This window comes from Parasteatoda tepidariorum, chromosome 9, assembly GCF_043381705.1.
Source record: "Parasteatoda tepidariorum isolate YZ-2023 chromosome 9, CAS_Ptep_4.0, whole genome shotgun sequence".
Lineage (NCBI taxonomy): Eukaryota > Metazoa > Arthropoda > Arachnida > Araneae > Theridiidae > Parasteatoda > Parasteatoda tepidariorum.
The window spans coordinates 85,837,253-85,853,577 of NC_092212.1; the positions used below are offsets into that span (position 1 = coordinate 85,837,253).

The 16,325-nt window shown below is 30.4% G+C and overlaps 2 protein-coding genes across 3 annotated transcripts in view; one reads left to right on the top strand and one right to left on the bottom strand.

Moving 5' to 3' along the window:
- Window positions 1-1,486, bottom strand: part of LOC107449558 (glycerophosphodiester phosphodiesterase 1) — a 43,005-nt gene extending 41,519 nt beyond the window's left edge. Inside the window, exon 1 of the mRNA XM_016065115.3 lies at window positions 917-1,486. Coding sequence (XP_015920601.1) covers window positions 917-1,207 — 291 coding nt within the window. The 5' untranslated portion in view covers window positions 1,208-1,486. The remainder of the gene's footprint in view (window positions 1-916) is intronic.
- A 45-nt stretch (window positions 1,487-1,531) lies between these two features.
- Window positions 1,532-15,191, top strand: LOC107449559 (WW domain binding protein 2). 2 transcript variants are annotated; one of them, XM_016065116.3, is made up of 8 exons: window positions 1,532-1,773; window positions 3,923-4,025; window positions 4,105-4,243; window positions 4,968-5,060; window positions 7,441-7,587; window positions 11,087-11,314; window positions 13,119-13,225; window positions 15,009-15,191. In XM_016065116.3, exons 1-8 carry the CDS (start codon window positions 1,718-1,720, stop codon window positions 15,057-15,059), a joined length of 924 nt encoding a protein of 307 aa, XP_015920602.1. In that variant the 5' UTR covers window positions 1,532-1,717; the 3' UTR covers window positions 15,060-15,191. The 2 variants fall into 2 exon arrangements, with proteins under 2 accessions (XP_015920602.1, XP_042907364.1); XM_043051430.2 differs by lacking the exon at window positions 13,119-13,225 and having other exon boundaries at window positions 1,545-1,773.
- The last annotated feature ends 1,134 nt before the right edge of the window (window positions 15,192-16,325 follow it).

Here is a 16,325-nt window from a genome sequence, read left to right on the forward strand (position 1 = left end):
GTTGACACACATAGAAAAAGGGAGATGGAGCCTATTAAAAAGGTTCATGATTATATTTTTTTAAAAAAAACCAAAGGAATTATTTTATTTAATTTTTAAAAAAAAATACTTTAAGAACTCCAATTTATGCTTGGCTAAACTTTATAAACATAATAAATTAAAATTTATGACTAATAAATCATGGGTCTTTTTAAATTAACTCAATACATTAAAAATGAATTAGTACAAGCAAATGCATGATTAAAATTTATTGGAAATGAAATAAGATTGGAACAGGACAACTCAAAATAGAACAGTACAATTACTAAAAAAACAGTAAAAAAAAAACACCCAAATTTCAAGAATATTATTATTTAATTAAATAAAATCTAAAGAATTCACAATACAGTCTTTGTACTCAGCTTGCAGTCTGAAAAATTTACAGGAATTATATGATTTCCTCATTATTTCAAAAGTCTTGTAATTTATTTCATACTAATACTAGGGTAATTTTGATTATTAAAACTTATTAATGCAGCAATATACTGACATACAATTTTGAAATCATGTAGATCAATAAAAAAACTTGTATTAAGTTGGTTTGTAAGTTTATAAATGGATATTTTTTTAAAGAAAATCATTCAATTTAAATCAATGATTTTCTTTTTAAAAAAAAAAAATTTGTTGTTTTTAATTACTGAACACAGCCTCTCAGTATTTAATTACTAAAAATAGCTCGCTTTAAAACACTGATAATAATTGCATGAAACTTGTTCAGATTAATAAAATAAAATAAATAATCAAAAATAAATATTGATTTCAGAAGGTTAAAGATAAGTGTCAAAACTTATATGCATTTAAAAAATGAAAATGCAACGATAAAATTTTTTATACATTTTGACGACACACATGTATTAATTTTTATGGGCTGTGTCACCTCTCTTATGGCAGCTATAGTATTTTCAGGAGCATCATGACCTCCACCTCTATGAGCGAAGACGGGCAAATCAGTTGAGTTTGCCTTCAAAAGAACATTTTTCGCTACGTCATCTTTTACTTGTTCAAATGTAATATATTGAAGACCTACTGTTACACAAATGACTACGATCGTGGTAAGATATATGGAAAACATTAAGTAGTGCTGAAATATAAAATAAAAATAACTGTAAAACCAGATCTGAAGACAAGTTAGTAATATAGGAACAGGTGGAAGTTTCTGAAAATTCATATCATTTAGTGACACCTGACTCAATAGTTAAAGAACAGCTTTAAAAATTTTTTTTTTCCAAATAGGTAGGAGAAAATAAGGATGTACAATTTTGTTGTAGATAATTGAGAATGATTTTTGGCGATTGTTTGGCCTAGGTGTTTTGCGCTAAAGCTATAGTTCAAAATAAATTCAACTTATAGCTTGCACTGTAAAATTATACTACAAATGACAGAAAAACATTGGTAGAGAATTATTTTGTCCTCCAAGATAAATAAATTGACTATTTCTAATTAATTTAACGGGATGTGCACACAGTTTTTGCGTCTTTTTTTTTATGACATTCACGAGAAGTTTCGGTTTTAACCGGAAATGATGCAACAAACATTACGTTTTCTAGAATTTCTGGAAACCATTTGTATTCGCCTTTCATCATATGATATGTCAAACTAATTTATATGCGCAATTATGTAAAGAACCCGATTAAGTAAATAATCGCATATTTTACGATCTTATATACATTCCATCAAAATGTCTTTGAATACAGCACACGCAAATGGTGGAGTTCTTATTTACAATGGAGAAATGTGAGTTAATTCATTTAAATGAAATTGTTTCATGACTCGTTTTTTTTTTACTAATTGTTAGATAATTTTTAATATCATTTTAGTAAAATTAAGTAATAATTTAAAAGATTATGTAGTTAAACAGAAATTTTTTGGACTGAATAAATTGTCTGTTTACGAGAAGAATGTACGAATTAATAGCAAACTTCATTAAACTGTTTCTAGAATAATGACACTTATATAAAAATAACTATTTACATTGATATTTATGTAAATGTTTTTATTCATTCATTGATATTTATTTAAATGTTTAAAAGCTTTTTTTCTTCAGTACAAAATGAAAAAGCTAGATATATAGTCATAATTTTAGATGTAGTTACAGATAAATGAATATTTACGGAGATATTCGAGTCAATCATATGTTTCCAAATAGATGCTTTTAGTCTTTCTGAGTCAGTTATTATTACTCCCCATCCCTTGATAGGAAACTGGGTAAAATCTCTCTGAAGGTAAACTTCATGCGATGCATAGAAAAAAGAAAACGACAATATATACCGGTATAGTTTGTTTACGATAAGAACTACCCTCACCACAAAGTCTGAGGCCGTCTGCTGCTATGGAAATTAGAATAGTGCATTTGAGGGAAGGTAGCTTCTCTTCACTCTAGGGATAACACAGTAGACCTAAGAAAAAGATTCCCTTTTCTCACCGACCCAAGCCAAAACCAGTCCTAAACAATGACCCCACACCCCTACTTAATATAGTTGTACCTCGTTACCGCCACGGGTCCAGATGAATGGGTAGGGTAGTCCTTACTTTAGACAAACTGTTAGGCACTAAGCCCAATGAGGAGCTGTAATGTACGCAATTGATCATCTGTCAAGTATCTGAATAAATGTTTTATTTATATGAACACCCAACTAGATTTTTTTAAAAAAACCATCTGTGCTAAATTCAGGTGTAGAAGTGAAAGGAAAGAATTTTCGGTGGGAAAGAACTGAGTTTGCAAGGTTTAGGACAGAATTATGTATTAATCCACGGTTTGAAACAGTCTTGTCTTAAACTATCCAGAACCCTTTTGTTCAAATTATATCAGAATTGAAAAAAAATAATGGGGTGATTTTTGAACAAGAAACGAAATGAAGACAAGTTTTTGTTTTATTAAAAAAACTTGATTTTTAATATTGCATTATTTTTCCTTATGCAAAAACATAATTTATCGATATTTAAAGCATATTCTAAGGATAAGGTATTTACTCTTGTTATTCAATGAATTGTGCAGCTTCAAAAGTTACTCTTTTCCTATTATATTATTTTCCATTAATTATTTAAGGTAAATTATGTAAAAAGTATCAAATATATTTAATTATGTGTACAATGGTTACACGTATAATTTTTTCCTTTTTCCAATGTGCAAGGTTTTGGACACTTTAAGACAATTACAGTTTTAGTCAGTTTAGGACATCCAAAACCGCAACCCTTGGAAAGCATTTCATTTCAGCTTGTGAGGTGGTTTCTAGAAGAAAAGATATTTCACATATGCTGTTATCATTCTTTGCTGAGATAAAGAAAGGTGAAGGATTGATTCTTAGGAAGTAAAATATCTTTACTTATGGTTAAGCAAAAAATTTTCATTCATAAAAAATAAAGGAGCATAACAAATTTTTCTTTCAAATTTTGAAAATTGGTGTACGGTATGAAGAGATAGAAAATAAATTTTTTGGGGCATAAATGACTGTCCAGTGCTTACGGAAGTGTCCGCTATGTGGGAAATATATAGTTTGTCTGAAATAAGAACTCCCTCAGACATTCGTCTGGATCTGTGGTGATGACTATGGTAACAAGGTATGACTATTTCAAGTAGGGGTGCAGGGTCACTGTTTTGGAGTGGTTTCAGCTCGGGTCGGAGAGAGAAGGTATTGTTTCCATAGCACCAGACGGCCACAGACTTGGTGGTGGGAGGACTTTTTTAACTTAGACAAACTATACTTAATGGTTTATTCATAGAAGATTCACGGGGAAATAAAAATTTGACCGTAATAAGAGGCGTCCATTTTGTAGGAGTGCCCGTAACACAAGGTTTCACTATATATGTATGTATATATAAACTTTTTAATAAAGCTTCTCTAAGCTAATTTTCTCGCTAATAAAAGTTTATCTTTTCATGCAGAATTTTATTGTATTGTGATGGGGTGGAGTTTATAATTGAAGGAAATGATGTGAAACAGTTTGGAGGTACCAAGAAGGGCAGAATGTATCTAACCACTCACAGGGTTAGTAAGTTAGTCCATTCTTCTTATTATTATATCATCCGATAAATATCTCAATGTATTTCTTTCTTTTTTCTTTCAGATAATTTTTATGAATAAATCTGAGAAAGATGCTCTGCAGTCTTTCAGTTTCCCGTTCTTCTCTTTGTCAGGAGTTGAACTGGAACAACCCCTTTTTGGAGCAAATTACATCAAAGGTGCCGTGACTGCCCAAGCTGGAGGTAACTCTCAGTGTCGCTTGATTCTTCACAAATAAGTTTATAAATACAGTGACCTCTCGCTACTACCATATCCGATACGAAAATAAATCCACCTATTTCGATAATGTTTCGCAGTCCCGACGAACTTTCATATCAATTAATGTTATTCAACTCTCATTATTACAATATTCTCTGAAGTAATAAACCCCTGTGAAACAAATTTTTTTCATCCAAATTTCAAACTTATTTTCTCCATTTATTATTGGTTTTCAAATAATGTAAAAAATCTCATTTTATCATATTTTGCCTTTTTCTTCTGACAAGAAAAAGACTCAGTGCTGACGACCCCCAAGAGCTTTCATTCTTAGAATTACCTCCCTTATCACATTTCTATCTAATTTAATTTCCATCATGTTAAAAGCGGATCATGACCACACGCATCACATTAACACCTGAGAGAATTTTTTTCTGTAGAGGCTGGATGGAACACCCTTAACAAACAGAAATCATTTTTGTACGCACTTGGAATTTAATGCATACTTGTTGGTTGACTTAACTGTCAGAAGAATGAACAAAAATATCGGATTGTTTTTAATAAAAACTGTGACATTGTTTTATTTCAATTGTTTCTGCAAATTAATATATACATTTATAGTTAATACATATCCTCTTGTGTAATAACAATCTTCTTCAAAAAATAGTGTTGTAGAGAGGTTTTACATTGTGTGAAATTTTTGTGTTGTAGGAAACTGGACAGGCAGAGCAACATTTAAGTTGAAGTTTTTCTCTGGAGGTGCCATTGAATTTGGTCAAGCAATGGTAAAAGCTGCAAAAATGGGTAAAATAGTTTCTTTGATTTGTTTTGCACTGATTCTCATCCTTTTTTTGTTGTGGCACACTCTTAACGATTTTGAAATTTAACGGCACACAGAGAGAAAAAAATAAACTTAAAAAAAGTTGTTTACTTACCTATAATGCACTTTGTAAATTAGTTTATGATACTAATTTTGAATGTGAAATAAAATATGTACTACAAGAACAACAATACATTTATTAAGGGATTAATTACGAATGAACAGTTATTCTTTTTTTTTGCTGTTTATTAATTTTTAGCTTTTTTTTATAGTTATTAACTATAAGTTATTTTTGCATTCATTGTTATGTTTAGTGATCCCTTGTTAGCTTGTTTTTTTGTTTATTATTAATTGTTAGCTTTCTTTGTTATCCTTTGTTAATTTGTTTTTATAACTATTAATGGCTCAGCTTATTTTAATTGCTAACTTTTATTTCCTTTTGCAAGTAAATATTTTACTTGCTTTCTTTTGTTAATTACTAATTTTAATAGTCATTAAATTTCCTACTTATTTTAAGATTGTCAGAGACAGAACTATCGCCGTCCAAGATGTTCACGTCATTAAAGCGAGGAGAAATTATAAAAAGTATATATATAATATTGTATATAAATGCTTTTCTTTATTTAAACTTTTCATCGAAATCAAAGAAAAAGCATTCTAATTTTTCTAAAATTTGGCAGCAAGCAAAAGTGCCATGGCGCAGTAATTGAGAATCACTGGTCTGGAGACAGTTTTAATTTTATGTTCCCCTATTCCAATAGGATGTTGAAAAAAAGTTGATGTTTCTTTTATATATATATCTATGGATGCAGAAAAAAAGACAAAAATAGAGTTAATATTTATTTCAAGAACTGCAAAGTAGTAATATAAATAAAGAAAATTCTCTTAAATTATGATGAAAATGAGTTAAGGAAAATTTCCTAATGTTGTACATACTAAAGTGTAAAAGATTGAAAATAAAGCTTAACATATAAAATTCTTCCATGGTAGTATAGTGTTGTTTTAAGCTTATGATGATTGAGAAAGTTATGGAAACCACCCATATTTCACAATTTCATGATGGAGTTTTTAAATTTCATGATGGAGTTAGGTTAAATATTCTGTACAAGATGCATCAGGGTGCGTTGAATTTTTAAAAAGTGCTGAAAGGTGCTTATTTTCGATTTTAGTTTTTTAAAAGCCCTTAAAGGTGCTTTTTGCATTCGGTGCTTTTAAAAAGTGTTTAATTTTCCCTTTTTCAAAATGATATTTTTTTTTTTACTATGTGGATTTTCGCTTCGTATTATGCAGAAAGACAATTCACATTGTTCTATCCAACGTTTTCACAATTTATTTAATCCTAATCTATTTCGGCGTATTGTCAGTCCATAGGGAATGAAAACACTTTTTGTTTTACATGATTCAAAATTTCATGATTTTTGACAATCGTCAAAAACAATGCCAAAAGTTTTTTTTTTATATGATGATTAAAACAAGATAAAACTGTTAATTGTAAAAAACTTGCCAACGCTGCCTAATTATATATTTTTTAAAGTGCTTAAAAATATTTTTTGAGTGCTTAAAAGGTGCTTATTTTTTGTTAAATAATTTGGCTACGCACCCTGTGCATGTGATTTAAACATATCAGTAAAAAAAAAAACAGTTTATCAAATATAGTTTTAAATAAAATATGGAGTAAAATTTTGCAACCTTATATCAGGAATGTCTGAGAAGAAGTGAGGGACATGAGATGAAATATAATTATAAATGACGGAATTACGGCACGCCTCATACACGTTCCTTGTTGGCACCAAAAAGCATTTTGCTGATTTTAAAATATACTTCAAAAAAAAAAATGCTTGACCACCACCCACTCTGTTTAGTATTTATAATTAATTAAATGAAGTGTAATAATTGAAAGAGTTTAGAATGACAGAGCACTACAGGACAACTTTCTGGTGTGTATTGAAAAATGTTTTAATAATGTGATGTCCTTTTGAATTTGTTTAATCCTTAATATATATTTTAATTATCTTCCATGGTTTTGAAAATTAATTATTTGAGCATTGCAACTGATTAGAATCTCAATTTTGTTTTTGAATTATGCATACTTTAAAAATACTTTATTTTATGTTCATTGAGTTTTTCGAGTAATCGAAATGTATTTTTTTGGTTTTTCACTCAGATTTAAGTCAATTTCATTCAAAAAGTCTCCAAAGTTGAGGTTCTAATGTTTGTCTTTAGAATTATATTTAAAATTTCAAAAGAGAATAAAAGATTAATAAATTATATAAAAAAAAATGCTAGGTATTGCCTGACTTCTTTCTTCATTATTTTTATTTTTGAAATTTTTTTTTCATTTAATTAAAAATACATTGATTGCAGCTAGTCAGTACATGCCTCCCCAACCTCCTGCCTATACTCCTCACCAGGGTCCCTATTTTCCTGCTCCACCTCCAGCCTACATGCCACCCGAAGGTGGCGTGAATGGATTCATTCCTCCTACTGATGTCTTTCCAAATGCTCCTCCTGGTGAGTTCAATGAAGTGATCTTTAATTACATTTTAATATGCATCAATGGTTAATTCTGATACTTATGATTAATAGCTCTGTGAATTTTCATTTTTATTGCCAACATTTGCAATAATAGTATTTCTGTTTGAGTTGCTCATGAAGAAGTGAGTTAAGAAGTGGACCCTTGTGGCAGAATCACAGTGAGATTGTCGCAGAATGCTACAGAGTTCTTGCAGAAAGATTTTTCTTTTAAAAAGTAAAAAATTGCAGTTTTATTTTCTACAGAAATTGGCACGTCATATTTGAATCGTCAGTAGAATTTTGTGAAGGGACACATTTTAGGAAGTTTAATTTTGTGAAGAGGCAGCCAATCGGCCCAGATTTCCTCATGGATTGACCCCCGATTTCTGTCCTGAAATTTTTTTTATTATAATAAATGAACAAATATCTTGCGTTTTTTTTAATCCTTTGTTTTTATTTCGTGTTATTTTATTGATGCATTTAATGATAGTTGAAGATAGTTACATAATTTAAGCTTTCCCCCTTTTTTTTCTGCCTGTAGGTTTTTTCCCTCTCGTCTTCACTCTCAATTATCTCCAATTTATCTTTTATTTTATAATAGAAAGTAAAATAAATAGCATTTTTTTTAACATTCTTCAAGTTTTCTCTTATCTAATTTAATCTTTAATATATTCCCTGTCGACGAAATTTGAAGACAGAAAAACTCCTACTTTTTGTATTGTGAATCGTTTTACTTTCCATTATGTTTTATTCCTATTAGTTAAAACATAAATTTTATATTTTAATAAAAAAAATTTCAGAATACTTTTGTTTTAAACACATTTCATTTGTAAAGACATACATTTCTAATGCTTTTCTCTCTATAATGTTTGTTTTAATTTTTTCTTCATAATAAAGGGTCAGACCTCTTTTGTTTATTTTGTTATCAAATTTTCTTTATTTTTTTAAATAAATATGCAGAAAAATATTATTCGTCATTAAGAGGATGATCCTATCCAGTTGTCATTTTATTTTTAGAAACACTATTTTACTTAGTTAATTAAGTGAGATTTTAATTATTATTGAATTCAGAATGCTTATATATTGTAGTTTCTTTTGTGTGATGATTTCGTATTTTTAAAAAGATTTTTTTTTTATGAACTGGTATCTGTGTATAGCAAAGATAATTATAAACTTGCTAAATTTTATGATTTATTATTATAAAGTCTTGCTTTGCCAGGGATCTATTCAGGGAAAATTTACTACCGTTTAACGGTTCCTTCACAAATTCAACTTTAGGAAAAAGCAAGTTGTAAGATTCTCCTCCCCGCCTCTTAAGACTTTGTTTTTGTGTCCTAGTAAGATAAGATAAATACCAGGTTAATTCAGCATATATTAATAGGTAGCACGTGCTTGGTGAGATAGTGCGGTGTTGTAAGTCTAATCGGTCACTTACGCCATATTTTTTAGCAAGCTTTTATTTTGCAGAGTTTTTTTTTTTTAAATTAAATTATCAGGCTCTCCCTCTGAAAGTTGAAATTCTTCCATTATTCTAAACATTCAACATTGTTCTAAATTTATTCTAACAGACCTTTATTTATTTATTTTTTGAAAAATGTTTTTCTCTGTGAAACCTTTTTCCATATGACGCTATGGGAAATGTTCTCATAATGAAAATAACTTTTACTGTAAGGACTGTTAAATGCATATTTTTTTTTATTTATTTATTTATTTATTTTGCAAAGCACAAGTTGACATGCATGGACAAGTTGAAATTTAACAATGGACAATGATTTTTATGGATTTTTTAATTTGGATACAATTTTAAGCCCAAATTTTTACAATAGCAAAATCATTTTTGAATATATGGGTAAAGATATATAAAAATTTATCAGTCATAAGTGATTTTTATGTGTAGTGACAATTTTTGGAAATATCTATTTTTGTGTTGATTTTTTAATATAATTTTTCTCATTATGCAGTCGTAATGTAAAAAATTACTGGGATACTTTATCAAAGTATCCCAGTAAACGTAAACAAAGTATCAAAATGTTATTTTAAAAAAATATTTTTTCCTTTTATATTATATATTTTTATTGTCTTTAATGCCCTGCCATTTTTTCTGAGTATTGTGGAGTTTTTAATTGAAATAAAATATGCAATATAATGTGTAAATTACAAACATAAAATTTTTTGTGGTTAACTGTATATAATAGCCACTGTCAGTGATTACTGAGATATTATACTGATTTTTTTTTAAAAATGTGTTTGGAAAATTGAGGAATTTTGTTATTTTATTTATGTAGCTAGCATGTATTTTTACTAAAGTATTTCTGTTAATTTTAAGCAAAATTTCACTAATTAACAAAAATAATTGCAGTCGAACTTGTTTATCTCGAATCTCACGGGAAGGACAAAAAATTTGAGATAAAGAGGTTTGGAGTTATACAAGTACTTTAAAAAATTAAATTTAATTAAGAAATTCTTCCTTTACTTGTTTTTAGTAGAAAAATACAGACATTTCTGTAAATTAATTATACCAAATACATCTATTTACATAAAAAAAACTTTCACATTCATTTAACACTGAAAATATTTTTCAAAGATTTTTGAAGTCTAACCTTCTTTATTTTGATAATTCTTTTAAGCTTAGAAAGAGCAGCAAATCCCCTATAGCCAATATTTTCTTAGGAACCTCTTTTGTTCTCTGACTGTATTGTTTTCTATTGTTCACTTTAAAACTCCTAATTATCCTTTGATCCATTGGTTGCAATTTTGAGGTGAATTTCTATTCCTGCCCTTCTTATCTATGTTGAAAAGCTAACCACCCCTGGCTCATCCACCTCTCACTCACTGCCAGTATCATTGTAAAGTTAAGGAAGTGCAGGGACAGTGATCGAAATTTCAAGAAACATCCCCGACCTGTCCATCTGTACTTCCTGTGGGTTTACGAAATTAATGTCTTCTGTCTGCAAGTTCTACTGATAAAGAAAGTTATGTTGTTTGGACATTTGTGCTCGATTATTAGAAATTCGAGAAACAAAGGTTTTTAAAAAAAATGTTCAACATAAGCATGGAAAATACATTGATTTTAGACATTTCGAGATAAAAAGGTTCAAATGTATAAAAGTGAAATAAAATTTAGTTCATCTCTAGTTCCCCCCCCTTGCATTGCTAATTCTCAAAGCGGTATAACATAAAAATCGTATATTTTTTTGTTCCTTATTATGCCTGATCACAACATTGTGTTAAACATAGATTTTTCTTAGAAAACCATGTTTCAGTGCCAATTATTACCCTATAAAAAATAAAGTTGATACAAACTTGTGGTTTATTTTAATATCCCCCTCCCCCCGTCAAACTCACATAACATTTCCTATATGTATGTCTAAGTCATATTGCACCCTGCATTTTTCTTGGTGCAAGTTTTTACACTCAGTGTGTCTTTGAAATACCTGAAAAAAAAGAGAAAAATTGTTTTCTGTTAAAATACTAAACTATAATGTTTTATTTGCAGCTAACAGTGTTTATACTATGGATATGCCCCCTCCCTATCCTGGCATCTATCCTCCTCCCTATGCCTATGCTCCTGGCTCAGGAATGTATCCGCAGGCTGCATCTACAGGACTGTTCAATCATCCGGGGGCTCCTCCTCCTCCTGGATTCAATTCTGATGGTGGAGCCACTGCACCTCCTCCTTACGGACACTATCAGGGATCTACTTCAGATCAGGCTCCTCCACTAGGTACTCTATGTAATTTATTCCTTCTAAAGTATCATTAAATATATGTTATTTTTTTGTTTTATATCCATCGTCGAACAGCCATCCCCAATATTGGGTTTACACCTACTAATGTTCGACTCCGTAGACTTGTCATTTTGAACCCAATCCAGAAGACAAGGAAGCTCCTGGATCAGTACCCCCAGAGGTATAATTTGTTATGAGTACATGGAGGACTTTGTGACTCAACAGATTTAACGTGCATCGGTCGCCATTTACAACACGGAGAGTCAATGGCCGGTCTGGGATCGCATCCACAAAACGCTTGCACGTGGGCTGAGTGCCCTACCGACCAGGCTATCCCGGCCAAATAAAATATATGTAATGCCAATATCAGCAAGCTTGTTGTGGGAAACCAAGTGAATTTTAGGCAAAGGGCAGGTTTTCTGACATCTTTTTAGCCACACACGCGTCACAGTTTGTTTTACAGGTAGGGCCCTTTCATACTCCATTCATCCGCAAATTTTAATTTTGACCTAAACCAGGGAGCAAATTAAACTTCAGTTCAGTACCCTCAAAGGTATTGATTTATTATGGGAATTTGGAGAACTTTGTGATCCCATGTGCATCAGTCACCATTTAATGCACAAGAATCCTGCCGAAGGCTAGATTCAAACTCACGTTCCCAACATCTGTGCCATAATTAAAAAATTAATTAGTAGTTTATGTGTTAAAATTAGTTAATAAATATGTGTATATTATTTAAGACATTTAGCGAAAATAGGAGATATTAGGTTTTTCTTTTAAAAAAACTAATTATAGTAGGAGCTATTGGTTTGATGCTTAAGTTACAAGAAGATGAGTCAAGTATAGATGGCAAACTCATTGTTTCACATCATCGGCATGGGTGCTATCGGGTGAAGGAAAAAAAAAAGATTCAGAAGGAAAGCACAAAATATTTTGTACAAATATTTTGAAAATGAATGAAAAAATTAATTTTATTTTTGCAAAGTTCTAATTTTTTATTTGGATATTTCATTGTTACTCTGATGTTAAAGCGAAAAACAAGGGAATCACGACTATAGGTGTGATACACTTATCTTTGCCGACAAGAATGAGTCCAAAAATATTTGAACTCTAAAATATGTTTGAGATGAAATACAGTCAGACCAAAATCCAGTTGAGTTGGTGACCGAAAGAGACCGAAATTTCGGTTCACTCTATCCGTTCTGAAAACAATTTTATCTAATGGTTTCAAACTTTTTTGTTACATATTATTTAAATAAATGACCCATAAAATGAAATACAAAAATGACTGAAAAATAATACGTAGCAACAAAAATGTGTTCACTTTTATTTTTTGTTGCTCTTCGTCTTGTATTGCAAAAAAAATAGTAATTTTTAGCTGAGGAACAAATCCTCCACATCAGACATTTCCCAACTCTCCAATAATTTTTCCCGAACTTAATATTATTCCGCCAGGCATTTGTACACATAAAAATAGTTTCACCAAATTCATCTGCTTTGACTTGAGGCATTTTGTCCAGATACTGGAAGATTGCGTCTTTTTTTAATGCTGAAAAATGAAGTAAACAAGAAACATTGCTACATTCCATGCCATTAAAAATTGGTATATGTATTTTGAAGTAGAAATTTCAAAATTATTGCATAAAAAATGCTGAAAATAAATCAGACAGAAAAACTATATTTTTTTCTTCTTCACTCTCACCACAAAAAATAACACATAAACATTTCCTTCCCGGAGTTGACTGTATAATCTAATAGAAGGATTATTTATTTGTCTCTAAAAGAAACTTTGTTGTTGTAGATTCAAAATCTGGTTATCCACCACCCATGCAAACCTTCTATCAGCATCCCTATAATCCTCAAACAATGTATGGGCCTCCAACCAACATCAATAATCAACAAAATGGGGTATGTTACGCCTTTTCCTATTTTATATGTGTGTGTTTTTGAGGTTTAATACAGAGAGTTTTTACAATTCTTTCGGATCACTCGAATAAAGTTTATAAAATAGGAGATGAATGGCCTCTCAATGGATTTTTTTTTTAAAAGTCTGCAATTTACTTACTCAGATGTTTTTTAGGGTCGTAAAAGAGCGATGCTTTTTGTCCTAATAATGAAAGAGGTGTTCAATTTAAGATATTCTACCTTCTGTTTCTCCTTGTGATGTAAAAGATGCTAATTTCTTAAATTAGTTTTCTCCAAGTTTTAGTTATTAACTATAATTTTTCCCCCAACAAAACCGTCTTCAATTGGTTTAAGCCATTCACCAATAAAGCAGCCTAAAACCAAAATTGTCTTTGGTACACAATTTAAATTAATATGGGTGAACACTAATCATACCAACACTTAATGTATACCTATTTCTACCATCAAATGACCAAACTTTGTTTCTTGATTGAATGTATGAAATATGGATGTTAGGAAGGAAATAAACTACAAAACTTTATTATAATGAAACAAATTGTATATTGCTAATTTTTATGTATTTAAAAACACAAGGAATAAGAATTTTTAATTCATTGCTCAAAGCATTTTTTACATATGCAAGGTGTTTCTATTGTACATTTTCTTCAAACATATTTCTTCTGATTATTATTATTTCTATAGTTCTTATAATTATAATTCTTATAATTAATATTATTTCGTCTAATAACTTGTGCTGTCTCGATTGTTTCGACATTTTCCTCGGTAAAAACGAAAAGTTAGAAATGAAGTAAAGCTATCAAAATAAAATGTAAGCTACTTACCAAAACATTTAGTGTTTGTCACTTTTTCTGACACAAAAGTGCCTATCTAAAATGTTAGGTACTTTCTTGAAATTTGAATTAACAGTTATTCTGATTGAACTCACTACACACAGCAACTCGTTTAATGCAATATGTTGAACAGGCATCACGTCGTCATTTCTGATCCGATAACCTTATAAATTGTTCTCCTGTTCGAATGACTAGTTGTGGTAGAAATAGGTATAAGACAAGTATTATTCGAAACAAACAAAGTACAAAAAATAATAATAGAATATTAAGTGTGTATAATTGTTAGAAAAAGTCATGAAGTGCAAAAACAATAAAACGATATGCGCATTTTCGGTGCAAAAGTTCTTAAATGGTCATTTGGTATGTTTAGTGTTAAATGAAAGCCAAACGAAATTTTAAAAATAAGCATGTTAGCAAAGACAGTATTTCTTCAGGTGACACACTGCCCTACTAACATGCTGGAACTTTTCTGTGGTCAATGGTTCAACCAAAAACTGTAAAACCGTGTGTTTGGCGCAGTATGTCCGTTTTTGGACCTTGTGCCACTAAACCCCACATTCAATCAATCAATCAATCAACCAAAAACTGACTGTGCCCCTGAGACCCCCTATTGGAAGTCAAAATAAGAATAAAAACACAATACTTTTAAGATTAAAATAAAATAAAAATACAGAGAAACACAATTATATTGCCCTTTCCTGTTATATTTAATTTCAGTTGATTAAAGCTTAGAAACTGTGTTCTGAACTATACCTCATTTGTCTTAATTGTGAGTTGTATTGGTTTGTATAGGGTCTAATTCAAAGTAGGGTAAAAATTAACAATAGCTCATTTGTCTAAATAACAATATTTAAGTATCTTCGCTCCTGTCAAAACCATCATGTGAGTCAAACAGGCATGTTATTTTGACTGTACTAAAATACTTTTCTTTACAGCAAGAACCACCGCCTCCTTACGGGTTTGACAACCACAAGAAAGAACAGTAAATAAGTGGAGATATCTATGTTATTTTGAAAAACTCTCGCCTAAGCTGTGTGTACACTATTATGGGTGCATCAAACGTTTGTAGCTTTCTGTGTATAAGATGTTAATAAATTCTTTATTGTTGTTCCTCATGATGAGAGAAGAATTCTTTTGCTATGTAAAAGCGATACTGTACTCTGGATTCATATAAATTAAGCATAACTTATCAAATTTTATTTGATTGTTTTCTCACAGTAATGCGTTCAAAAGAACATATATAACCACCCGAGTAGGTCAATAATCAAACAAGTAAATTATTTTTTAGCTGTTTCATTATAAAATATAGAGCATCAGATACTAACTAAAGCTAACAACAAAAAAGAAGATATCCCTATCATACTATACTTAACCACTTTACTCCATCTCAGAAAACAATTCATACTAAAAAGAATGTCTTTCAGATGTCCCTTTACCAGTTAGAACTGAAATTTCATAATTTCTGCCTGTTTTTTCAATGATTCTATTAGTAGACAGTTCATAAGCAGCTGTGTAAGTGGGTCATAAAAAGATAGTTGGTAAACATTTTATCAGTCTCTGAAACTTAAATAATCTCAGCAAATGTCTCTTTTAACGAATTCTCAATTTAAAAGGAGAAAATAGCACCTTACTATATGCTGAGATTCAATTTTATCATCTGCATAGAGCTTTACTATGCATATTTCAATGCACAGATCACAAACAAATGAAACAATAACTAAGCAAATCAAAGAATAAATGAATCCACAAAGCATTCAATCAATGAATGAGCACAATAATGCAGTGCAATTGAAAAAACAACAAAAGTGCTTCACTATAGATTCCGAGAAAAGTGGCTGGACAACTATTTTATTTCTATTGCCTATGTTATGAACGCTGAAATAGAATATAAAAAAAACCGATAAAATTTTTTTCCATGTGTAGCTTACCATACAAATGTGCCAAAAATTTCAAATGTGAATTGTTTACCGCTTGCGTTGATTTTTCAGTTGCACGGCAGAATACCGAACCAAAGATAGTCAGTTAATCAGGAAATGAATGATTGAGAGAGACACTATCAGCTCAGTGAAATAATGGCCCAATAGTGACAAACCTGAATTTTATATTCTCTAAATTATTTATTACCTCAATTTTTTTCAGAAAGGAAAAAAAAAAAAAATTGTGCACAGGTGAAAGACCACACGCCTTCCAATGAACTGACCTATCTGGATTTTCCTTCTGGCTCGCACGGGGGTGACATAAATATCCTCAGT